This window comes from Perognathus longimembris, chromosome 1 (genome assembly GCF_023159225.1).
Source record: "Perognathus longimembris pacificus isolate PPM17 chromosome 1, ASM2315922v1, whole genome shotgun sequence".
NCBI lineage: Eukaryota > Metazoa > Chordata > Mammalia > Rodentia > Heteromyidae > Perognathus > Perognathus longimembris.
Window position 1 is genome coordinate 145178224 of NC_063161.1, and position 24641 is coordinate 145202864.

The 24641-nt window shown below is 50.2% G+C and overlaps 1 protein-coding gene across 4 annotated transcripts in view; it reads left to right on the top strand.

Annotated features, from left to right (window-relative positions):
- Window positions 1–1004: 1004 nt before the first annotated feature.
- Window positions 1005–24641, top strand: part of Tmem268 (transmembrane protein 268) — a 32181-nt gene continuing 8544 nt past the window's right edge. The window contains exons 1-9 of one of the 4 annotated variants that reach the window (XM_048340152.1): window positions 1005–1046; window positions 5724–5912; window positions 7687–7796; window positions 9242–9349; window positions 12143–12292; window positions 15627–15737; window positions 16937–17017; window positions 19062–19241; window positions 22820–24184. In XM_048340152.1, the coding sequence (XP_048196109.1) occupies window positions 5804–5912; window positions 7687–7796; window positions 9242–9349; window positions 12143–12292; window positions 15627–15737; window positions 16937–17017; window positions 19062–19241; window positions 22820–22999 (1029 nt within the window). In that variant the 5' untranslated portion in view covers window positions 1005–1046; window positions 5724–5803 and the 3' untranslated portion in view covers window positions 23000–24184. Of the gene's footprint in view, window positions 1047–1156; window positions 1348–4052; window positions 4487–5723; window positions 5913–7686; window positions 7797–9241; window positions 9350–12142; window positions 12293–15626; window positions 15738–16936; window positions 17018–19061; window positions 19242–22819; window positions 24185–24641 lie in introns of those variants that run through there. The other 3 variants (XR_007210097.1, XM_048340141.1, XM_048340157.1) reach the window with 3 other exon arrangements.

Sequence of the window (24641 nt, forward strand, 5' to 3'; positions counted from 1 at the left end):
ATTCGGCTTTCTGGAGAGGGTGTAGAGAGGCGGGCCACAGCTTGCTGCAGGGTCCTTTCATGCTAGTTGAGCATGTACCCAGGTAAGTAAGCCCCGTGGTCTGAAAGTCCCCAACAATTTGGCAATAAGTGTGGAAATTAGAAATACCCATCCAACCACCTGAAGAAGTGCTGACCTTGGAGTGTACGCAACGAAGTGACCATGAGAATCCCCCCCACCCCCTCCTCTGCATCAAGAAGAGGGGCCAGGAAAGTAAAGTGGAAGTTTATGAACTCCCTTCAGAGGAAATTTAGCAGCGTGGAGAGTTGGGCAGATGGATACCTAGGAACTCTGTTGGATGAAAGGGCAGGGTCCGTCCCCGGAGAATCAGCTGCCTTTTGCATCCCCGCCACCCCCCATCTTTACAGATGTGGCCTGAGGGAAAACATACAAGGGGGTGTTCTCGGCGGCCCCACCCTTCAGTAGAGAGTGGCCAGCGCGCAGCCCTGCGGGGTGTGGGCTTGGCACGGACTTTCCCATTCATTCTGAACAGCCCCTGGCAGAGGTGAATGGTTCTGAACGAAAACCAGGCATCGAGAGTTTCGGTGAAATCCAGTGCAGGCTGCACCCGAAGCGAAGCGGGGTGTCCTGCAGTGGAGCTGGGGGAGGTCCCCCCCCACCCCCAAACGCACTCCGAGCGCCAGCACTGAGCACCCAGCGTGCAGCTTCTTGTTGGAAACATCCCTGAGAAACTTGGGGTCCCATCCAGTGGCTCCGCGGGGGACCCGTGACTCGTAACTGTGTCCCGCGGGGCCTGGCCTTCAGGGCCCCACTGTACTCCAGGTCCCCGGGGGGGAGCAGATGATGAAACCCGGCCATCGCGGCAAGCTGTGCCGAGCCCCGAGGGCGGCTCCGCCCGCGGGGCGGGGCGGGGCGGGATGGAGGTGGGGCCGGCAGGGGCGGGGGCGGGCTCGGAGTGGGGGAGGCGGGTCTCGATCGCTGAGGCTCCGGGAGGCTGCGCGCGGAGGGGACGCTGCGCCCCCGACCTTCCGCGTGCTCGGGCGCTGGTGAGTGCGTCCCCCTCCACCCCCCGCCTCCCGTGTGCGCCCTCAGTGGGCGGGGCCTCCCGGGCCTGTGTTCGTGCGCGCGCCGGGGCCCTCCTTCACCACCGCCCCCGCCCCCGCCCCCGTACCCCAGGGCTGCGTTTGGAAGCTGCGCACGGCACAGCCGTCCTCCGGGCGGGGCTGATTTTGGGGGTAAAGGTGATCTCGAACACGCCTTCTCCCCCCCCCCCCTCCCTGGCGGCGGGCCTGGACAAGACCAGAGTGCAGAGACGGGGTTCAGACAGCTGCCCAAGGCCAAGGCCAGGTACGGTATCCCCGGCCTTGAAGGACCTCTGAGAATGGCTCCTCGACCCCGGATGGTTTGTTTACTCTCTTCTAGGCCTTCATCTCCCCATCTTGGAGTTGGGGAGCAGGGACCTGCTCTCTGCCCTGCTCTCGTGCTCCCTCCACTTCCCACTGGTTTCTGGGCCCGGCCCATCCAGTGTGACGAACCGAAGGGAACCTTCTGGAGGAAACAGTTTCTTGCTCCCTGTGAGGAGTCTTAGGCAGACACTTGGTGGTTGGGGAGAGGCTAGGCAGCCCAGGTCATGGAGACTTCTGGGGAGGTCAGCTGTGCCAGGCAGAGAAGCCAAAGATCCTGTAAAATGTGGGGTCTCAAAGGTTGCCCCGAGGCCAGGCTAGGCACACCGGGGTGGGCACTCTCCAGGCTCCCCGTCTCCACCCAGGTGCCAGCTTTTCCTGGTGCCTGGGACGGGATCCTAGTAGCCCTGGGGACCAGGACACAGGGTGAGTAGTGTCATGTCCACCCTGGGGTCTAGGCTGCCCTGGGTAGCCTCTGCACTGGATGGGCAGCTGCCAAGTGAGGGCATAAGTGACAGTGCACAGTCTCTAAGCCACCCTGTAGCCTTTCTTGCTTCCATGTTTGCCAAGTTAAGTCCTCCTCCTCTTCCTCTAGGACCCCATCCCCAGGTGTTTTATTTGGTCTTTATTTGGTCTCTCTGCCTTTGTCTTTTCATCAGGTGGAGATTCCCGGTGGGAGGGTGGGGCTGGGACCTAAGATTTTACCGTTCGTTTTGTAGAAGGTTCTGAGCGGGTAACAGCCCTTTTCCCTTAGTGACTGCTCTGTCTCTGGTGCAGTTCTGAGTGATTTCCATGTGTGAACACTCAACCTCAGGATGATCCAACTCCACCATCACTACTTCTACTTAAGGAAACAGAGGCAGAGAGAAGTCCAGCAACTTGCTCCAGGCCCCATAGGTAGACTGGACAGGTAACTTTTAGTCATCCCCCAGAAGAACCCTAGGTCAATGAATGAAGTCTGTTGATTGGGACATTGTGGCCAACTAACAGGGCTAACAAGTCTGTGGTGATTTCTGCCTCATGGTGGGATTTTGCAACTCATGTAGACCTTCCATCCCATTAAGTCCCCTCAGCAAGTCCTGCTGGTGGTGAGCCCTTCCAGCTGTTCTTTCACTCTAGAACAGGCTTGGCTGCCTCAGGGGCCTAGCAAAAGCAATCCCAGGAAGCAGACAGGCCTTCAGTGATTGACAGTACAGGACACTCGCTGTGTCTGTTTTAGTTGCTTTCATGCTTCTTGTGGGTCTGTGGTACGAAGGTAAAAGACCTTGGACAATGGTTGTGTTTGGCAGTGCTGCTGGGTGTCCCCCCAACTTTGGGCTAGAGGAGGAGGAGAAGACCTTGCTGTCCCACAAGGTTGAGCATTTCAGGCTGACTAACATTTGTTTGTAGATCATGCCTGGGGAGTGAAATCTCTTCTGATTCACTCGCTTTAAAAGCAATTTCAAGAAGATGTTTGGAGAGAGCCAGACCAGGGTCCAGAGGGTAAGAGGGTGCGGAGTTGGGAGGCACAGACTCTGAGCCAGAATACTGAAGTTCTTCAGATACCCCAAGTGACCAGCTTTGAGCAAGCCATCTTGTACTCTCACTGTCCACTCCTGTAAACTAGGACAAAATATGCAGAGAAGGGGCCTGGTTGGTGGGCACAGAGCACTGTATTCATGTCTGCTTCCAGCTTCTGCCCCACCGCAGCTGGGTCAGGCAGCCCTTGTGACTCCCATTTTATTACTGGAGCAGCAAGGCGCAGGCCGGATGCTTTGGCAGCGATGGTCCTAGAGCAGTGAAGGGCTGAGCAGGGATTCAGGTCCATCCTTTCTGGCTTGAAAGTCTTTTAAGTCTTTTCATAATATTCAGCTGCTTTCTGACTTTAGACTCTGGTTCAGGGCAGGTGTATGACTGTTGCTAGTTGAAAGCTCATCTTTGAGCTGAGGGGTGGCTCACACCTCTCATCCTGGCTACTCAGGAGGCTGAGATATGATGATCACAGTTTGAAGCCAGCCTGGGCAGGAAAGTCCATGAGAATCTTTTATTCACTTAACTAGCAAAAAGCCAGAAGTGGAGCTGTGGCTCAAGCAGTAGAGCTCTAGCTCAGGGACAGTGCCTAGGCCCTGAGTTCAAGCCCCAGGACTGCAAAAAGAAAACGAAAATAAAGAAGAGCTCATCTTTGGTATATTCTTGTTTGAGAGAGAGAGTTTCCAGGGATCTTTCTGGGGCTTGAAATCAGGACCAACTTCTCTCACATAGCTTGCACCGTCCTTCAACGCCCTGCCCTTCCTCCAAAGGCCCCTTGAGCTCTTCTGTGATCATCTTGGAAGTCTCCATCATTTCTGTACAGGGTTCTCGTATTTTTCATTTTGTGGTGCACTTCTCAGATTGTGTGGCTGGTCTTGTTTAGAGTATTGAGAGAAGTGGATGGTGATGTGATTGTAAGGATCACATTCTCCCTGGGGAGGTCTTTTTGGGTTTGTGTGTATGTGTGCTTGTTCTAGGTCTTGAACTTAGGGCTTGGGCTTTATCCCTTAGCTTTTTTTTTTTGCTCAAGGCTGGTGCTCTACTAACTTGAGCCACAGCTCCACTTTCAGCTTTTTGGTGGTTAATTGGAGATAGGAGTCTTGTGGACTTTTTTGTATCCAGTCTGGCTTGGAACCGCAGTCCTCAGATCTCAGCTTCCTCTGAGTAGCTAGGATTGCAGACATGAACCACGAGATCCTGATAGTGACAGTGTGTTCCTGCCTGGAGATTCATGCGGCTGTGTGGCCCCAGGTCTTTGCTGGTATCACCGGCCACGGTAACATAGAAGCTCCCAGTTGACTTCTCACTCAGAAATTTAGCAAGAGCTCGTGTGTCATCCCCAGGAACAAGGCAGAGGATGGTTCTCAGGTTCCCAGGGGGATCTGTGACAAGGCGGAGCTGCTGGTTGGAGCTGGAGCTGGAGCAGGTAGCCTAGGGACAATGTGCTTCCCCGAGAAAGTCCCGGCTGAACGCACTTCTGCTTTTGCTAACGAAAGCGGGCAAAGGCTGGTGCGTGCCTGGCCGGCCTCTCAGTGAGGCCCTGTAGGCCGGAAGCATCTTGAAGATCTTTTAGAGTTAAATGTCCCATCTTTTCTTTCGTACTTAGATCCAACTATGTACCTGAGAGTGTTTCCGTGTTTGCTTTGGCCACCCGGAAGCTCCAAATTAAATCTGTGGCTCAGTACCGAGAGTTATGTTTTTAAGAGCTTTATTTCATGGCGTTCTGGAGCCATCCATCCATGAGGTCCTTGCTGCCCCCCCCACCCCCCCTACCCCCAGGTGGGAGAAGGTTCTTAGGTTAGGAGCTCTGAAACCCTGAGGTGGAACCACTCCCGTGTACCTACGGGGGAGGGGCTGGGGCTGGCTTTTACCCTGCTTAGTCTCAACCTGGGTATTTTTTTTTTTTTTTGGTAAGTTCTTTAAAAAGTATTGTTATAAAGGTGATGTACAGAGGGGGTGACAGTTCCCTAAGTCAGGTAAAGAATACATTTCTTTCTGGGCAGTGTCACCCCTTCCTTTGCTCTTTCCCAGTTTCCCCCTCTCACCCCTGCCCACAAGTTGTGGAGTTGTCAGATGAATACCACTGCTGCATTTGTTCCCCCTGCGTCCCCCCATTTCCGTGCCCCCCCCCGAAGCCCTAAAGACAGATAAACGAACAAACAAGACACACACACACACACACACACACACACACACACACACACACCAGAAAACAGAAACCAATAATGCCATCTTCACCACTGACAGCAGAAACAAACAAAGAAACAAAAATTCTTGTTTGCATTTCCTGGAATTCATTTTGCTAAGTACTATTGTAGATGTTCAGAGGCACTGAGGGATTGCAGCATGGGTGAACTGGGTGTTCTTGAGCACAACCTCTGTCAGGCATCCCCAGTGAACAGCTGGTTTGTGTCTGTATGCTTGTCGGTTCTGTTCTCTGTGAGTGCCGTCTTGGCTTGTTGTTCGTCATCTGTTGAAGTGTTTTGTGGGAAGCTGTTTGGAAAGCGGTGTAAGCGTGTCATCGGACTCTGGCCTGCTTGGCTGGGCTGCCCTGAGCCTGCCATGCTCCTGAGTGGGCAGGTAGGGACAAGGCCTTGGGCACATGGAAGTCCTTCGTTGAGGCCTGGGGGAGTTTTAGTTCTTGCTCCTCTCCCTCGTCGAATGTTCCTCACCACCGTCGGACAGGCTGAAGTTAGCATGAAGACTCGTGCTAGTTCTCCGGGTCTGTGGTCACCCGGGCCTCTGAGCGTCCAGGAAGCCCGGCCTGCCCAGGCCCAGGCCTGAAGTTCCTTCTTGTGCTGTTTTTCAAAGGCCGGGGAAGCCGAGTCAGCTGCTCCAGAATGAACCTCAGCTCTGGGAAGGGGAAGTGAAGCCAGCTGGCTGCAGTGGCCATGGCCTGTGAGCCGCAGGCGGACCCTGGAGGGGCAGCCGGCCCTCTGCCCACCTCCTCCCCTGCCTGGAGCGCCCTGTCCAGGGGGAGCCCTCCTCCCTGGGGACAAGGTAAGCTTGCTTCCCCCCTCCCCCCTGTGGACTCACTGCATGCGTAGACGCTGGGAAGGAGAACTCGGGGACCCTTGGATAAAGGACTTTGAAATTCATTTCCGGGCCTCCTGATGTCATTTGCACCCTCTTCTTTCCACTGACCTCTGCTTCCTAAGTAGTCTCTCCTTCTCCTGTTCATCCTTTGTCTACATGACACCCAGGGAGGTTTAAAATTTTTTTTCTATTTTTATGTTTTACAACTACATCCAGCCATTCCATAATGGCTCTCGCTCTCCCCACCCATTCCCCCATGCTCTTCTTTCTACCTCAAGGGCCTTTGTACATGCTGTTCCTTCTGCCTGTTAAGCTTCTTCCCTGCTTCATTTGCAACCATCTTCAGAACTCAGTTCAAATATCCCTTCTGTGAGGAATCTTCTAATGCCTCTGCCTGCCAAGGCCCTCTGATACCTTCCCATTTCTCCCTGTAGTACTTTACTGAGTCTGGAATAATTATCTGCGGGATAAACAGTTCAGCCTCCTCGCTAGAATTAAGCTGTGTGAGGTCAGCCCCATGTCTGCAGTGTCAATACATGGCCTGGTTACAAGCAATGCTTCAGGAGTGTTTTGTGCAGTGAGAGGCTGAGAAGTTGAGTGTGGCAAGGGGACCGAGCTCTCTGAACTGTGTGTGTGTGGAGGGGGGCAGGGGTGGGGCGGGCACACAGCAACCAACATGCTGGTCATTTAGAGGATTTGAAACTGGACTGCTAGGAAAAAAATGTTTTTCTTTTAGTACCACTTTAGCTAGGAAAGCAATTTAGACGTTTATATTTATAGCAGTAGCACTGAATGGAATAAAGTCTTTCTTGTGGACTTGAAAGACGTTTGTTCTCCTGAGTTTCAGCAAGCCAGTTCTTGCTCCCCTGCAGGCATGAGCTCCATCCTGTACACGAGAGCACGCGTGCACCTTAGTTTCTTTGGTAACTTTCCTTAGCCTAGGTGTAAAAGCAAGTATTTCTAAGTGGACAGCTTTGCTCCTCGCATTGGAAGGGAGGGAGAGAGAGAGAGAGAGAGAGAGAGAGAGAGAGAGAGAGAGAGAGAGAGAGTGAGAGTTTTGCCAGGATTCCAGAAACTCTTGAAAGACAATGCCAGGCAGGGAAACAGTCTTTCTGTGGCTCAGGTAAACTCTGTGGAGAGCCAGACCCAGGAGGGTCTAAGTCTCCATGCCAGGCCCTGGGGAGAATTCCCCACTGTGTTTTCTGGGGAGGTGGGGGTGGAGGGGATGGTCTGAGGCCCGCCCCGTGTGTGCCCACGCTTCCTGCCCAGTCTCCATTGTCACTGGATGGCATCTACCTCTTGGGTCTCTAGTAAAGGCTCCATATGCAGAACCTCATTGTTTTATTTAATTTTTTTTTTGGGGGGGAGGAGCAGTACTGAGGTTTAAGCTTTGGACTTAGTTTACCGAATACTCTACCAAGCCAGTTCTTGCTCCCCTGTGGGAAGTTGCTTTTTTGGTGGGGCTTGAACTTAGGGACCTAGGTGCTGTCCTTTAGTTTTTTTTTTTTTCCTTTGCTTTTTCACTTCAGTTACACCTCCACTTCTGGCTTTTATTTCTGGTGGTTCATTGGAGACAAGAATCTAAGGGACTTTTCCCAAACTAGCTTCAAACCTGGCTCCTCAGGTCTCAGCTTCCTGAGTAGCTAGCATTACAGGCGTGAGCAGCTGGTGCCTGGCTTCTGAAGTAGTTTTTGGCTGAGGTTGCACATTGAGCTTTTTGGGACCCCTCTGCTTTCAGAGCTTCACAATGGCCAGGTCCTTACAGTGCTCCGGATTGACAATTCCTGTGCACCGATCTCCTTTGATCTGGGAATCGCAGAGGAGCAGCTACAGGCCTGGGGCATTCAGGTGCGTGCTTACTGTCTGCAGTTCCCCTCTGTCCGTCATTCTATCCATCCATCCATCCACTCACTCGCCTTCCCATCCATCATCCGTCCATGTATCCATCTGTCCACTCACCTTCCCATTCATCTGTCCACCCCCCATCCATCCATCCATCCATCCCATTCATCCATCATCCATGTCTCCATCCATGTTTTTATCCCTTTACTATGCAGCTACTGAGCACTTACCCTGTGCTGTCTGGGGCAGGCCCACAGGGAAGATAACACCTGCCTAAGCTTCCCAGTGGGGTGCCCACTGTATGCAGGACCCTTGGGTAGCTAAGCAGCACAGAGGCAAACAGGACAGGGGCTCAGGATGACTCACAGAGCTCTCTGGGGAGATGGACAGGTGTTGAAAATGGCAGGACAGCTGGATGTATTAGACACCGAAGGTAAGAAATGATAAATAAACATGCCCCACGTGGAGATGGCTATGAAAGTGTCACAGAGGAGCAGGCCTGATGTAGGGTCTTGAAGGTTAAATAGGAGTGTGCTGGATGGGCAGGGGATGGACACTGCATCTGTAAAGGGAAGGTCCCTGGAACTCACTGCTCTGTCATGAAACACCACCTGCAGGCGTAGCCGAATCCCCAAGCAGATCCAGCTCTGCTCAGTAAGGTGCATCTCTTGATGTCAGTGCTCTGTGTGTGTGTGTGTGTGTGTGTGTGTGTGTGTATTGTTTGTTTCCTGAGCCCTAGCACATTTAGGCTTCCTTGAGCTAGCCAGGGTCCATTTACCATGCTGGAGAATGCACTGCTTACTTTGTCTCACGGACTTTCCTATCCCCGCTGGCTCTGAACTCCGATCCGATCCTCAGATCTCAGCCTCCTGAGTAGCTAGGATTACAGGTGTGAGCCACCAGCGCCTGGTTCAGGTTTGGTTTTCTTACTGGTGAACAGTGCTAACCATGTTCCTAAATATAATTCCGGAATACAGCGAGTCAGTTCTGCTTTCTTGCCTGCATTTGTAGGCCTCTTTAGGCTCATCCTGTTGCTGGCAATGTGCCCAGCACTGTGTAGGTATTAGCTTATTTAACACATACCCCAGCCCTACAAGGGGAATAATAACCCTCATTGTATAGAGGAGGAACCTGAGGCTCAGAGATGGCCAGTAGCTTGCTCTAGGCCACACAGCATTTGAATGCAGTGCCAGTGTGCCCCAGGGCCGGCCCCTTCCCTGCTAGGCCCTCCTGTGCCCGATGTAAGGCACTGCATCTCAGCCTCCAGATTCCCTCAGGCCATCCACTTCCGTGGTGACTTCTACCCAGCACCCTGAGATCCTCATTTTCCCTTCAGGGATGGTCCTGAGTGGCTGCATGGACAGGCAGTGGGCTGCTTGCTGGTGGGAGAGGGGTGGGGGTGGGGGGGTTGTCCGGTGTGAGATCTGTGTCTTTCTCTATGTGCCGCGCAGATCCCTGCTGAGCAGTACAGGAGCCTGGTGGAGAACGCGCTCCTGGAGCCCCAGGTGAGGCGGTACCTCATCTACAACTCCAGGCCCATGCGGCTGGCCTTTGCTGCGGTGAGCATTCCCTCTCCCCATCCCCCCCGCCCTGGGTAGCCTTGCGTCCTGGGGTGGATAGGGGGGCTGGGGGTGGTGGCTTGGCTATCCAGGCAGAATCAGTGCCACACAGCCTGGGATGGGGTATAGGAGGAAGTGGGTAAGCCATGGTGGTCATCAGGTTCCTGTGTGGAGGATGGAGTTAGGGTTGACCATGGGCAGAGCTGGGGGCGGGGAGGCTGCAGGCTCTGGACTCATGTTTGCCCTAGGCCAAGAATCATAGAGAGATAGTGTCATTGCTAGTCAAAGGTGTGTGTATGTATATGAGCATCCATATCAATATGCTCTCGTGTCTGCATCCTATATATATTTTGCTGGGTTTGAACTCAGGGCCTTACACTTGCTAGTCAGGTAGGCCCTCTACCACTTGAGCCATGCCTCTAGCCTCTCTCTTTTTGGGCTTGTCGGGCTCACTTTATGTCCTGGTTGGCCTGGGCTGTGATCTTTCTTACTTGTGCTTCCCCATGCCCCTCAGATGACATGCCTGCACCACTGTACCCAGCTGTCGATTGAGATAGAGTCTTGGGAATTTTTTACGCTCAGGCTCCCGTGAACTTCTTTCCCCAGATCTCCATCTCTCAAGTAACTGGGATTACAGTCTTGAGCCATTGTGTCCAGCTTCTTTGCCTCTTTTAAAAAAGAACCCCATCCCCCCTTGCCTGTTTCACTTTCTTGTCAATCATTTTATTTTCAATGTCTATTAAAATGCCAGGCATTTCACCCTGGTAGCTTGACTGTCCTAATCAGAATAACCCCCTCTTGCTCTCTCTTTTCTCATCCCTCACCTCTCTATTGACCAGCAGTTTTCAGTGAGATTTCTTATGCTGTCTTTATACATGGACACATTGACACATGCATTTGTAATGACTTTGTGGTCAGAAGTCTAAACCCCAGGCCCAGTTTGAGCCGTTCCATGAGTCAGGTCCGTCCACTTGCCCCATTGTGCCACATAAAGAGAAGAGTAGTGATATAGGCAGACAAAAGACATTTATATACATGGCTTGGGTGAATCACAGGGAAGGACAAAGTATGCACTGCAGGACACAGACATGAGCTTTAGGTTTAACTGGAGGACGGATGGTTAGGGGTGAGGGGTTTGTGTTGTTGTTGTTGTTATTATTATTATTATTATTATTATTATTATTATTGTGTGTCTATCTTGGGGCTTGAACCAAGGCCTGGGTGCAGTCCCTGAGCTTCTGTGCTCAAAGCTAGCACTGTACTACTTGGGCCTTTACTTGTGACTCTCTCTCTCTCTTTTTGGTTACTAATTGAAGTTAAGAGTCTCACAGACTTTCCTGCCTGAGTTGGCTTTGAACTGCAATCCTCAGGTCTCAGTCTTCTAAGTAGCTAGGATTGTAGGCATGAGCCACGGGCAGCTCTTGGCTGGGCTGATAGGCATCATTGTTAAATAGTCCTGGTTGCAGGCATGGTCTGGTTGATCTTCATCTTAGATGGGTATGTGTGTGTGGTGATGATGAGAGGGGGGACTGGTTGCTAATAAAGGCATTAGTGTTTGGCGATCTGTTTTGGCATTGGTCACAAGGTGTTTTCCATCAGTCCTGCCTCATCCTGGATTCCTAGGTAAATTCAAGGTGACTGTAGAGAAAAGGGCTCAGGGAAAAGCCAGATGTAGGATGGAGGCAGGGATGCTAAGCTTTTTTGCTGCTTTCAGGTACCCTTTGGACGTTTTCAGGCCCAAGTGAGGGGTCCATAGTTTCCAGCAAGCAAAATCGACTTCAAGTACCTGTTCAAACCAAAGTGCCTTTATGGTCCATGGTGAGACAGCACAGTTAATGCATGTCTCTCCCTTTGGGGGAGTGAGGAAAGAGTGGAAGCAGTATTTATGAAGTAGGATTGATAATCCCCACTTTATAGACGACGAGCCTGAGGCCCGGGGGGGTAGATTCATAGACCATCCAAGGCTGTCTGGCAAGTGAAGGGCTAAGTGGCTTTCAGACTCCACAGCCTCCTAAGTTTTTCCTTGTTTAAAATCAGGGTAAAAGCCAGGCACCAGTAGCTCAATGCCTGTAATATTAGGTACCAAGGAGGCTAAGATCTGTGGATCACAGTTTGAAGCCAGCCTGGGCAAAAAGTCCATGAGATTCATATCTCCAATTCACTACCAAAAAGTCAGAAGTAGAGGTGTGGCTCAAGTGGTAGAGCTCTAGGCTTACGTGAAAAAGCTGAGTTAGAGCATGAGGTCCAAGTTCAAGCCCCAATACTAGCACATTGAGAGAGAGAGAGAGAGAGAGAGAGAGAGAGAGAGAGAGAGAGAGAGAGAGAGAGAGAGAGAGAGAGAGAGAGAAGAGAAAGAGAGAAAGAGAGAAAGAGAATGTGTGTGTGTGTGTGTGTGTGTGTGTGTGTGTAAGTGTGTAAAGAGGGTTGGGCCAGGCACCACTGGCTCATGCCTGTAATCCTAGTTTCTCAGGAGGTTGAAATCTGAGGATTGCAGCTCAAAGCCAGCTAGGGCAGAATTAACCACTCAAAACCTGGAAGTAGAGCTGTGGCTCAAAGTGGTAGAGTGCCAGCCTTGAGCAAAATGAGCTCAGGGACAGCGCCCAGGCCCCAACAGCAACCCATGACCAACAACCACCACCAAAAAGAGGGGTTAGGAATGGCTAGGAACCTGTCCTCAGCATTCATTTACAAACATGGGAACATGGGGAGGGGTGGGAGTGGCAGGAAGCATCTGCAGGGGGCGGTGTTGAGCAGAGCTGGCTCCCTGACCACACTTTCCCCGGGCTTCTGCAGGTGTTCTACATGGTGGTATGGGCCAATATCTACTCCACCAGCCAGCTGTTTGCTCTGGGCAGGCACTGGGCAGGCGTGCTACTTGCGACCCTGGCTGCAGTGAGTGTGACCCTGACTCTCGTGCTCATCTTTGAGAGGCATCAGAAGAAGGTGAGATGTCTGGAGCTCTGCCTTGCTCCCTCCAGAGAGGAAGGGTGGACCTGACAAACCCAAGTCTGAGTCTTCTCTCTTCTGCCTCATAGAATTCATCCAAGCTGCGTGCCTGTCATTCCAGCTACACGAGAGAGGAACGTAGGAGGCCTGTGATCAGTTTCAGGCCAGCCTGGGCAAAGGTAGCAAGAGACTGTCTCAAAAACAAAATGTCAGGTCGGAGGCATGGCTCTGGTGGATGCCTGCCATGCTAGTGAGTGAAAGCAAGTGTCAGAAAGCAAGTTTTGAGTCTCAGTCTCAGAAATTGAAAAAAAACAAATATTACCACCAATGTGTAAACCAAAGTGCCTGGCATAGCTCACATACTCCAGAGCTTGTCTGTAATGTGGAGAGGTCCTGAATTTAATCCCCCAGGACTGCCGAAAGTTACCAAACAACTTCTCCACACACAAAAATTCACACTGGCTTATCTGCTCAGTGACTTAAAAGAAATCAGACCACACATAATTATATCTTCTTTGTCCCCCCCCCTTTTTTATTTTCAAAAAAAAGATAAGGTCTCATCATGTAGCCCAGGCTGGCCTGGAATTTGTGATCCCCTCTGTCAGCCTTTGTGTGCTGGGATTATAGGATTGCACTGTCATGCCTGGTGTTCTTTAATCTGTTTGAGAAGGGAAACAAATAATCTTCCTCTCACATGCGTGAGCCATGCTCGCCTGGTTCTATTGCTTTCAGCTCATGAGGAAACAGCAGCTCCTGGTGGAGTGAAGCCATTTGCCTCCGGGTAGGGAGCAGAACAGGGTTCTTTGTGTTTCTTACCTAATCTCTGTAGGCTGTTTGTGTGTGTGCGCGGGCCCATGCCATACTAGAGCTTCAACTAAGTGTATTGTTCCTTAGCTTTTGTTGCCCAAGGCTGGTACTGTAACACTTGAACTACATCTCTACTTCCGGCTTATTGCTGGTTAATTAGAGATCAGAGTTTCATGGATTTTTCTGCCCGGGCTGGCTTCAAACTTCAAACATTAGATCTCAGCCTCCTTGTGCTACCATTGGCTCCCAGCTCTGTAGATTGTTTTGCTGAAAGCAAGTTGTTTTGAGAGATCCCAGCATTCCAGAGGGCACTTGGGTAAACTGAGCCCTTTCTTTGTTTTTTTGGTCAGTCGTGGGCTTGAATTCAGGGCTTAGCTGATGTCCCTGGGCTTTTTTGCCCAAGGCTTTAACTTGAGCCACAGTGCCACTTCTGGTTTTCTGGTGATTAATTGGAGATAAGAGTCTCATGGACCTTTCTGCCCTGGCTGGCTTTGAACTGTGATCCTCAGGTCTCAGTCTTCTGAGTACCTAGGATATTATAGGCCTGAGCCACCGGTGCCCAGCTGAACTGAACCCTTTCATATGGTTCCCCTGTCCTCGTGTAGCCCCGGGCCTGAGAGGGCGGGCTGGGAGGAGATGCGCCTGATTTCCTCTTGCCATGAGGGTCTCGTCTGTGCTGAACCTTCGCAGCAGAGAGGGGGTGGTTTTAGAGTTGAGGTAACTTGTCTTGGATCCCAGTGTCAGTGGGAGAGTCCGGTGAGAGCTGAGCCCTCGGATTCCAAGAGGAGATGGAATCCTCCCAGCTCCCTGCGAGGTTTTGTTGGTGGCATTGTATTTTCCGTGGTTGTCATTTCCGGCATGCTGAACACTCCCTGTAGAGTAGGGTGCTTGCTGAAGACTTCGGTGTTAATGTATTCCGTGTCCTGTTGACATTGTGAGTAGAGGGCTGTGCTCCATCACTTTACACATGGAGGACCCCCCCAGACCCACAAAGGTTCTTGAGCTGCTCTAGGCCTTGCTGCTAAACACAAGAATTGGAGGTTCAAATTCCAAACCATGTTCTTAGTAAGAACCTTCTCCATAGGAGTTTAGGGCTCCAATAACAAATGATCATAAACTTGGTGTCTTCAAATATTCATTTATTAGCTTTCAGTCCTGTGGTCAGGAGTCTGATGAGGGCCCTGATTGTGTCAAGGTACCGTGCCCTCTGGAGGCTCTGATAGGAGTCTACTTCTTGGCCTCTTCTGCTGTTAGAGGCCGTCTACCTTCCTTGGCTTGTGGCCCCTTCCCATGTTCAAAGCTACCAATGGGCAATCAAGTCTTTCTCCTCCACTTTTGTGCATTTTGTGGTCAGCTGAGCAGCAACATGAATTTCCTCTGGCCTTTTAATTCCTCTTTGCTGGGTAGGAGCATTTTCACAGGCTCTGAGGCAATGGAGCAGGTGATTCAGAGACCCTGATCCTGCCTAGCACACGATGCTTGGACACTCCTGGCCCTCTGCCCTGCAGGCGTGGGTTCGGCGCTGGTCTCTGATATCCTCATTGAGCGCTCAGCTCCTGCCTAACTCAGAGTGTTGGGAAAGGCAGGCGGGGGGTTTGGGGGCATGAGTTCCATTTAAAAAATTCTTTTTCTGCCTGCGTTCCAAGGATAAATAGAAATTTATGGTTTAATCGCTCTGGAAGGATCTTCATTGGGCTTTGCCTCCAGGCTGTTAAGGTAACGCCACCCTCGGGGCTCTGTGGAAGATGTCACAGCTCCTGTGCTTTGCCTATACAAAATAAATGGAGCCAGAAACTTCCCTTGGGGAGCGAACAGTGATACAAAGTGACTTCAGGAGCAGGAAAGTTGGATTTCTTTTCCTGACTGTTGTCACTCTATCAGTACCTTCCTGTGTCACAGCATCTGTAAGAGCCCCACATTTTCAGGCACCCTGCCTTTTTTGTTGTCTCGGGGCTTGAATTCAGGGCCTGGACAGTGCCCCCAGAGCTTTTGTGCTCAAGACTTTTGTGCTCTACCACTTTGAGCCAGAGCTCCACTCTGGTTTTCGGGTGGTTAATTGGAGATAGAAGTGCCTCACAGACTTTTCTGTCTGGGCTGGCTTTGAACTGCAATCCTCAGATCTCAGCCTCCTGAATAGCTAGGATTACAGGTGTGAGCCATGGCACCTGGCTTCCTGGTGTTCTTCTTGACCCAGTGCTTGCTTTGTGTCCTTTCCCTTCCCTGTCTCCTTGGCATGGACTGGTGTGGGTGAACCGGAAGGAAGCTGCCCCTGTGAGGGTCAGGCGCTGAGCTGGGGACTGTCAAAGGGGGCCTGTGAGGGCAGAGATGGCGATTACACCCTGTGGCTGCTCTCCCCGTCCGTCCCCTGCCTCCCACACGTGTCTAGCCTGTCCCTACTGCACGCCACCTCAGCAGGCCCTCCCCCTGCTCCTGGGTGCCATGTGGCAGTCAGAGGAGGACCCGTGTGTGGTGCCAGGAGCCCTCAGCCAACATGGAGGTCACGGGCCTGTCATTTGTCTTCCAGGCCAACACGAATACGGATCTACGGTTGACGGCAGCCAATGGAGGCCTCTTGAGGCACCGGGTGCTGCTGGGGGTGACAGACGCCGTGGAAGGATGCCAGAGTGTGATCCAGGTACCCCATCTCTCAGGGGCCCTCCCGGGGTCCACTTCCAGGGCGTCTGCTTTGAAGGCAGGTGGCCTCGTGTTCTCCCAGCCTGCACCGCATGTCAGACAGGGACTTGGCTGCTGAAGGCCGTGGGTGGCCCTTCACTGTCCCTGCCCCAGTGTCTTCCTGAGATGCCTCCTCTGCGCCAGTCCCCCGGTCCCCCCACCTGCTAGACCCTGAAGGCACTAAGGAGCCTGCAGGGTCCCCTGTCCAAGGGGGACATCGCAGTGTGGATGAGGGAGGGCACTGGCCTGCACTATTTTGATTGTGATGAGTGGTCACATAATGTGTTGTGGTGTGGGAACCCACGAAGTTTCAGCCTGGCCTCTGGGGACTGTGGCCCAGGGGAGGTGAGACCCTGGGCTACCCAAGTTGATGATTCCCTTAGACCTGGCCCTGGGCGGTAGTTACCACCTTCAAAGGGTTCCACTCCCCGCTGTGTTTGGGATGCCGGTGGAAAGAAATCCTTGGAGGTGAGGCTGAGTGTAGCACCCCCAGATCGACAGGTTTACAGGCAAGGTCTGCAGACTGTTTAGAATGCTCAGTTGCTTGTAAGAAATGAAGGTCCCAGCCTTTTTTCCCCCTTTTTCTTGTGCCAGTACTGGGCCTTGAACTCAGGGTCTGTACTCTTGCTCAACTTGTGCTCTACCATTTGAGCCACACTTCCACCCTGGCATTTTGCTAGTTGATTAGAGAGAAGAGTCTTACAGACTTGTTTGCCTGGGTTGTCCTTGAACTGTGAACCTCATATCCCAGCTTTCTGAGTAGCTAGAATTACAGGTGACAGCCACAGACACCTGGTTTTCCTAGCCATTTTTTCACCAAGGTTGAATAGTTTCTGAAATTTTACATAAAGCCATTTTTGTTTTGGTGGGGGTGCAGGCTGGGAGGTATAAGTAGCTCAGTGGTAGAGCCTGTGGCTAGCACACACAAGGCCCTGGGTTCAATTGACAGCAGAGCCAAAAGAAGCTAACATTTCTGCCATCTATACAAATGAAACCTTGTGGTCATGTGTTCCTGCCAGAGAGCAGGATACACCAAGTGATCTCCGGAGGGGAGCGAGGTGGGGGGGGGAGGGGAGAGTGTGGGGAGGGTGGGCTCAGGGCTGGGAGGTCAAGGTCAGGTGAGTGCTGAGCCACTGTGGCTCAGGCTGCTTCTCTCCTCAGCTCTGGTTTGTCTACTTTGACCTGGAGAATTGTGTGCAGTTTTTGTCTGACCACATTCAGGAAATGAAGATGAGCCAGGAGGTAAGATGTCCTAAATGCATGCACGATGGAATTTTACTCATCCGTTAGAAAAAAAAAAAAACGATATGGAAAAACTTGGAAAAAAAATGGTGCCAAGTGAGGTAAGGAGAGACAAAGGATCCATGTGTCTCCTCATAGGTGGAAGATAGATTTAGCTTCCAAACCCCTAATGCATTGGGCGGGATGCAAGTGTATACACATGTATTAACTGAAATATGGTAGATTCGAAAGCAGGTCTCACACAGTGTAATTCCTTAGAAAGGCAAAATGAAAGTTCAGCAAAATGAAATACCAGTAAGTTGGTACTTGAGAGGGCTGGTAGGATCAAGAGGAAAGGGGTAGATGAATGATGTAGAGAAGCAGAGGAAAGTGCAGACAATAATCCAATGTATATCTTACAAGATTAGGAAGAGTAAGGGAAGGGATGGATGAGAATGCTGAAAGGGTAGACACTGATCAAGATGTATTCTTTTTTTTTTTTTTGGCCAGTCCTGGGGCTTGAACTCAGGGCCTGAGCACTGTCCCTGGCTTCTTTTTGCTCAAGGCTAGCACTCCGCCACTTGAGCCACAGCGCCCCTTCTGGCCATTTTCTGTATATGTGGTGCTGGGGAATTGAACCCAGGGCCTCAAGTATATGAGGCAAGCACTCTTGCCACTAGGCCATATCCCCAGCCCCTCTTTTTTTTTTTTTGCCAGTCCTAGGCTTGAACTCAGGGTCTGAGCATTGTCCTTGGCTTTTTTTCCCCCTCAGGGCTAACACTCTTACCACTTGAGCCACAGTGCCACTTCTGGCTTTTTCTACATATGTGGTGCTGAGGAATCGAACCCAGGTCTTCATGTATACAAGGCGAGCACTCTACCACTAGGCCATTTTCTCAGCCCTGTATTGTATTCTTAAGCTGCCTTGTTCAATGACAACTCCTTTGCATAACTACCTAAAGATAATAATAAAAAGTAATGAAAGGAATCAATGCCAAATGGTATAGATGGCATGACTTCAGTGTTGGTAAATATGTCTAAGAAAACAAAAAGTACTTGCTAGGTGTTGTGACTCATGCATGTAATCTACCTACTCAGGAGGCTGAGATCTGAGGATCATGGTTTGAAGCCAGCCAAGGCAGAAAAGTTCATGAGAGTCTTATCTCCAATTAGACACACACACACACACACACACACACACACACACACACACACACACACACACACACCAGGCAGAAAAGTTCATGAGTTTATCTCCAATTAGCACACACACACACACACACACACACATACACACACACACACCCCGGAAGTGGAGCTGTGGCTCAAGTAGTAGAGTACTAGCCTTGAGCACAAAAGCTCAGGGACAGCCAGGTCCACAGTTCAAGCCCAAGATCAGAAAAAAAAATTCTTGGAAGGCAGTATACCTATGTGTAAACATTTGCTTTTCAATGAAGCAAATATTCTGAGTTTCCCTCGGCAAGCATGCATTTCTTCACACTGAGAATGCTATTAATAATAAACTAGTGGGTCCAAAGCTCTTGAGTATTGAGGTGATGTCACTTGTTTAAAGGGCCTTTCTCCCATTACTTTAGAAAGCTCAGGAGATCCTGCTGGTTCTGCCAAGGGGGAAATATACTCTGAGAGCCGTTCCGGCTGTGGTCATGGTCACAGTGCTGGTGACGCCCAAGGCTCTGAGTCCCGGCTTCTTCCCTAGGAGTTAGCCTGTTCTTAGCTGTGCACACCCTGTAGTCAGTCTGGAAGTCAGCATTGTGGTCTGGCTCCGATTCTGGCTCATTATCTGCAGTGTTGCTTTGGGCAAGGTCCCCAAATCTCAGTGTGTCTGTCTGTAATGTAGTGATGAAGACCCCACCTCAGGATGCATGTGTGGGGATGGAGGTCCTTTAGATGTGTGTGTGTGTGTGTGTGTGTGTGTGATGTGGTGTCACTAGTATGTGTCAGTCAGTCTGCATTCTCTGAGGTCTGTTTCTGTGGCTGGATCTACCTCGCCTGGCCAGATCCCTCCTGACTTCGGACACCCCAGCTTCCTTCCTTTCCTCTATAGTCCTTGCTGAGAAGCAGATTGAGCCAGTTCTGCGTTGTCATGGAGACGAGGGTGAGCCCCACGGCCGACGGGCCGGAAGATGTTGAAGATGCCCCTCTCCTGCCCAGTGGCCCTGCACCTCAGGAGAGACCACTCATACAGACCCAGCTCCACCAGCTCGTCCCTGAGGCTGAGCCCGAGGTAATCAGGTGCCTGGCAGTCAGGCAGCTGCCCCCTGGAGGGCACCTGTGTACATTTTGTCCAGGGGCAGCTTTCGCTTCTGGTTTCTTGGGGCTATGGCTTCTCCAAAGTTCCTAGAGACCATCTAAAACTTACAGGACAAATCTCTCTCTCTCTCTCTCTCTCTCTCTCTCTCTTCTCTCTCTCTTTGTTTACTTCAGTACTTTGCTTTGATTTAAACACCTTTATATTGCTATTAAAAGGGGATGTATAGAGGGGCTCCAGTTATACAATGCTTTGATTTTTCTCACTGTGTAGCACAGACTATTCTCGAACTAGTCATCCTCCAGCCTTAGCCTCCCAAGTGCTGGGATTACAGGTGTATATTACCTGCTTGCTTTACCTCAATAATTAAAAAATTAACTTATCAGACTCATTTTGTATTTATTGGGATTTTTGTTGCATTTTTAAATACCTTGGCTTAAAAATAATAATTATTATTACTGGCCAGTTCTGGGGCTGAACTCAGGGCCTGAGCACTATCCCTGGCTTCTTTTTGCTCAAGGCTAGCACTCTGCCAACTTGAGCCACAGCGCCACTTCTGGCCTTTCCTATATATGTGGTGCTGAGGAACCTAGGCTTCATGTATACAAGGCAAGCACTCTTGCCACTAGGCCATATTACCAGCTCCCCCCCCGCCCAAATAATTATTTTGAGACCTGATCTCATTAGGTAGCTTAGGCTGGCTTTGAACTCACAATCCTTTTTGCATCAGCCTCTTAAGTATTGGGTTGGCTATCCATTTTGGATAGTTACATTGGAGGGTGGTTACCTGTTGATATATTATAGCATATCTCACCAGTATTGATGAATGATTGGTCTTTTAAAAAATATGTTCATGGCTGGGCATTGGTGGCTCATGCCAGTAATCCTAGCTACTTAGAAGGCTGAGATATGAAGCTCACAGTTTGATGTCAGCCCCAGCAGGAAAGGCCATGAGGGTCTTATCTCTAATTAACTACCAGAAAACCAGAGGTGGAGCTGTGGCTCAAAGTAGTAGAATACTAGCCTTTAGTGAAAAAGCTCAGGGACAGCACCCAGGCCCTGAGTTCAAGCCCTATGACTGACAAAAGAAAATATATTCATAAATGGGGCTCAGGCCTGTTATCCCAGCTCCTCGGAAAGCTAAAGATTATGATTCTAAGTCAGCCTGGGCAAAAAAGTCTGAGATACTCCACCTCCAACTAACCAAAAAGTCAGGCTGGAGGAGTGGCTCACATGGTACAGCACTTAGCTGAGTAAGCAAGCCAGGTTGTGAGCAAGAGGCAACAAGTTTAAGCTTAGTGAGCATATGCGCACACACACACACACACACACACACACACACACACATCAGGAAATGTATTCATAGATCAATCATCTATCCCCCTACCCATCTGCCCATCTACTTAAAACTTCAGTTGATGCTTGGATGTCTGATTCTTGGAACTGGGTTGAATTCGATCCCATCCAGTCCCAGTGTCTGGTCACTTCTGCCACCTGAACTGTGTTGGGTTTGGTTCATTGTTGTTAAACCTAAAATCATTTATTTTTATTTTTTTTTCTTTCTTTTCCTTTCTTTTTTTTTTGGTTGTTGTTGTGAAACTGGGCCTAGAACTCATACCTGATGCTTTGCTCGATGTCTAGTGCTCTACCAATTGAGCCATGCCTCCAGCCCCTAACCCCAAAGCTGACAGTGTAGTTTATAGCTGTTTCTGCCTTCTTCAGACTGCTGTCATGGTGACCAGCAGTGAAAGTGATGTCAGGTGACATTTGGAGGCCACTTGCATTTTCAGGCTTTGGAAATTCAGGGTCCCTGACTTTCTTCTTTTGCACTGGTGGGCAGTGGGAGGCTTTCCAATAGGGCTGTTTGAGAGAGAAGATGATGGCTGTATTAAATCTCTTCACTCGCACCCTACAGAACATATATATGTATATATATATATGCATATATATACATACATATATAATCTCTCTCTATATAAAATTAATAGAGCAGAAAAAGACGGATAAAACCATGTTCTTTTATTGTGACATGCATATCTGAATTTATGTGCAAAAAGCCCATTAAATATGGGTCTTTTAAATTATTTTTTCAAATTCATTCAGGCCCATAGTTATACAATTTCCTGTCCTGAATATCAAGCGTGCGTGTGCATGTTTTAAAAGTGGCTGTTCTTATAATTCAGCTAGGGAAAGTAGAGTCATGGCCCAGGTCTTGTGGGAGCTGGCCATGCTATTTCAGCAGGAGCCTAATGTCTGTGAGAGGCAGAGAGAGAGAGAGAGAGAGAGAGAGAGAGAGAGAGAGAGAGAGAGAGAGAGAGAGAGAGAGAGAATGACCTCTTACAGTTTTGTGGACTTTGATTCTGCATAAAATTTCTTAACATGCCCTCTGAGGATGCCAGGATTACTTTGTCTTCTTTGGTGACTAAGAGGTCAGCTGACTTGCCCTAGCTCAGAGAGCAAGAATGTAGCAAAGCCAAGGAAGAAGCCAGCCCTGCTGATTCTTAGGAGGCTGTTTGTCTTGTTACATTTCTTTACTTCCCTTTGTTTTAATTAATGAATGAATGTATTTATTTTTGGTTGGTCATGGGCCTGAACTCAGGGCCTGGATGCTGTCCCTGAGCCCTTTTGCTCAAGACTAGGGCTCTACCACTTTGAGCCACAGTGTCACTTCCGGTTTTCTGGTGGTTAATTGGAGATAAGAGTCTCATGACCTTTCCTTCCTGGACTGGCTTTGAACCTTGATCCTCAGATCTGTCTCCTGAGTAGCTACGATCACAGGTGTGAGCTACCAGCAGCCCAGATTTTATTTTATTTTCATTATCTTTAAATAGGCGCACAAAGAGGTTCTTATCCTATTGATTTTGGACGAAGTAGGTGAGAAGGCCATCCGAGTGATTGAGTGATAGATTATTTGAAAGTTTTGATGTTTGCTAGCCGAGAGAACAGCTTGAAACAAAACCCAGCGCTATGAGTCATGTAGAGTTTGGAAAGATTTAATAGTAATGGTGGTGATAGTCATGAATTTATTGAGCCCTTTATTGACATTTCTTGATGATATTTGTTAAGCATTTGGCACTGGTCTGAGTGCTTCCTGTGTGCTCCTGTAGCTCTCCATGGTGCAGCCATGGCTTCCGTTCTCCCCAGCAGGGGTGGAGCATTGTACTCTCTCGAGGGCAGGCTGGGGTACCCACTCGGGACAGCAGGGAATGGATGCGCTGCAATTTCCTCCTGGCTTTCTTGTTTGGGAAGCCAGATGTGAGCAGCCTCCATGTCAGGCACAGCTGTGTCTTTTGCACACACATGGGGCACTTCAGTAGGCTAAGAGCATATGGTAAATCCAATTTTTTAAACCCCTTTTTCTTCCTTACCTTTTCCCCTCTTTTCCCCCTCACTTTGGTAAAACATGGCATCGTAGCTCAGTGACAAGGGAGAGTGGGTGCCGGGCATTGCTGTGTTGCCATCAGCACCGGGAGGGCTTGGCCTCCCTCTGGTGTCTCAGCTCCACCGCCCTGTGGTCCCCGGTGCTCCTCACACTGCTTCCCTGCCTCCTCCAGGAAATGGCCCGGCAGCTGCTGGCAGTGTTTGGTGGCTACTACACCCGGCTCCTTGTGACCTCCCAGCTTCCCCAGAACATGGGCACACGACACACGGACTCGCCAAGGTTTCCATGTCCCTGCCAACTCATAGAAACCCATCTCCTGGGCACAGGGTGCTGCCCACTGCTGACCAGGTGACCCAGGGACAAAGCATTCATCTGCCTCCAAGACTGAGCCACGGGAAGACCTCAGGAATCCAACATGGCAAGGAGAGCACCATTGGGGGTTACCACCCCACTGAGATGCTGTGCTCACCCGGGGGCCCTGCCTGGTCCGAAGTGCATGCCGACCTCAGCCCACATGCCCAGATCCCCTCTGGGCCACTTGGATCTGTGGTGTGGGCGGAGAAGCTGCTTTCCATCCCTTCCCTTCCCACAGAGCCTGGGAGAAGGGCGACGACCCCACAGGGAAAAATCTTCTGCCACTCAACCATGCTCTCCATGCTCGGCCTCTGAAGTTCTATGGAAGAGAGAGACATAGTCCCAGAGCTTCCTCCATGCCTAGTTTTGCTCCATTTGTTGCAGCCTTCAGTGACACCTATGTTTGTCTGCTAGCCCCAGACTACAGATGACAGAGGGAGAAGGTGGGAGGAAGGAGGAGGCAGTGAAGGGCAGATGACCATTCACTCACTGATGATTTGGAAAGGTAGATCCTGTTTGCCTTGAAGACTGATTGGATTTAAGGACACACATGCTTGTCACTGTGGTTTTATCCTAAGACATAGAGCCATGGCTGCGGCTTTCTGACGCTAGCCTCCTGGAGGGAGGTGTGATCAATCACTTGGGGTTCTGTGAACAGCTCAGGGACGTCCAAGTGCTCTGCTTCAAAGAGGGGGAAGACTTGTTGTTCTAATAGGCCCACGTCCCAAAGGCCTTATGGCAGCCACCACCGCCCCTGTCCCCCCAAACCCAGTCTTCACCTGCAATTTGGCCTCATCTCCCACAAAAACCCTCAATGGGAGTTGAAACATTCTCCCAAACTGTTGTTCGTGTTTCTTTCTGTCTGTTGTTTGGACTCTTAGTTAAGCTTTCAAAGCCCAATTTTCCTTCTCCCTCCCTCTTCCAACATAATCAGCTCTGCTGCGCTGTCTCTTCTAGATCCACGATACAGTGACTACCTATACTGTAGTTTTGTTATGAATTATACATTCCTATGTGTATATACCTGCTTTTCTAGCTAGATTGTAAACTCCTTAAGGTCAAAGACTACCCCGTGCATTTTTTTGTGTTCCGTTTGGACTTCCTTAGGAAAGAAATCCTGTGGCTTCGTTGCCATCTCCACGTAGCATGGGCAAATGATTTTTCAAATGCGGTTGACGGGTGGAACCTGTTCTGGGTTCTGGTTGTGATCTAAGGTTCTGGCGGTGGACCTTGGCGACTTGCTTTCTTTGGCTGGCCTTCCACGCTGGTGGCTTAGATGATTCTTTTTTTTTTTTGGCCAGTCCTGGGGCTTGGACTCAGGGCCTGAGCACTGTCCCTGGCTTCTTTTTGCTCAAGGCTAAGCACTCTACCACTTGAGCCACAGCGCCACTTCTGGCCATTTTCTGTATATGTGGTGCTGGGGAATTGAACCCAGGGCCTCATGTATACAAGGCAAGCACTCTTGCCACTAGGCCATATCCCCAGCCCACTTAGATGATTCTTTTTTAAGACCCTGACTCTTAAAAAGCTTTTTTTAAAATTAAATTTATTTTTAAAAACTATCTTTAAATAGTTTAACAAAAGAGTTGCCAATTCAGTATGCCAATTTATGTGTACAGTGTATCTTGATAGGACCTAGA